We start from the raw sequence: 983 nt of genomic DNA, 5'->3' as shown, positions 1-983 counted from the left end.
TCTGCGTCTGCGCGGTTTGTTGCTAGGGGGTCGTCCTCTTTCTTCCTTTGCTTTTTGGTGGTCGCAGGGATGAAGGCTCCATGTCTTCCTCATATCACATACTCCTCGTCTTCCTGAGCCTCCCCCCTTCCCTTCCTCCCAAGTCTTATCACAATTTATGATGTTAGCATAACTCGACTGAGCCTCCCCCCTTCCTTTCCTCCCAAGTCTTTTCACAATTTATGATGTTAGCATAACTCGACCTTGCAGCCTGGCCTTGCTTGCTTAGATGTTGGCTATCTTGCCCCATCCTGCCAAGCAGCTGCCTTTCATGAAACACTGTAACAATGTGAGTTTTTAGGTTTGGTGAACAAACAATACTGAGCTTGTCACAATAGCGCTAACAAACGTCTTTAAAAAGAGACAGGAGAACAGCACTTTCAGCTCCATGCTTTTAAAGCAGGGAGTTTATTTCTGTGCAACGTCACTTTGTAGAAATTCCCACTGTCAAAATGCTACGGTTTAGTCCAGAACTGACCGTTTTCCGAGGAGCGTTAAAAGAGGATGGGGGCACCCGATGGGTCCTACAGAAACTGAAGTAACGGAGCATTAAAATAGAGTGGGAAACAGGAACTTTTGGATCAGCAGCATTTTCCAGTGCGCTAGCCAAACCACCACTGGGGGAGAATGGGTATGTACCCTCTCTGTCCGCCTTTTCCAGGGAATTAAAGGCTCAGCGGAGGGGAGGGAGGAGGGGGAATGACTGATGAAGGGGACAGGAACGCTGCGAGCAGCCGGGACAGCGGGGCAGAGGTAGCCCGGGCGGCCCCCCAGGACTCGCACAACCAAACCGCAGGAGGTTAGATTATTTTAGGCCGTTTCCTTCGCTTCCTCCATGGCCGGGGCCACCGTCCCCTTGCCTGGCCCGGGGAACCCGGGTGCCACCGGGCTGCTGCCGCCCCTCCGTGCTGGGGGTGCCCAGTACCGACTGCCCCCTCAACACA

General features: G+C 53.0%; 1 protein-coding gene across 1 annotated transcript in view; it reads left to right on the top strand.

Annotated features, from left to right (window-relative positions):
- The first annotated feature begins 738 nt into the window (after positions 1 to 738).
- The window catches only part of IBA57 (IBA57, iron-sulfur cluster assembly homolog (S. cerevisiae)), a 4,158-nt gene continuing 3,913 nt past the window's right edge, over positions 739 to 983 (top strand). Inside the window, exon 1 of the mRNA XM_009880515.1 lies at positions 739 to 838. Within this exon, the coding sequence (XP_009878817.1) occupies positions 739 to 838 (100 nt within the window). The remainder of the gene's footprint in view (positions 839 to 983) is intronic.

This window comes from Charadrius vociferus, unplaced genomic scaffold (genome assembly GCF_000708025.1).
Source record: "Charadrius vociferus isolate BGI_N301 unplaced genomic scaffold, ASM70802v2 scaffold12, whole genome shotgun sequence".
Taxonomy (NCBI): Eukaryota; Metazoa; Chordata; class Aves; order Charadriiformes; family Charadriidae; genus Charadrius; species Charadrius vociferus.
The sequence above is the reverse complement of the archived record's forward strand: the minus strand, read 5'-3'. Positions and strand labels throughout refer to the sequence as shown.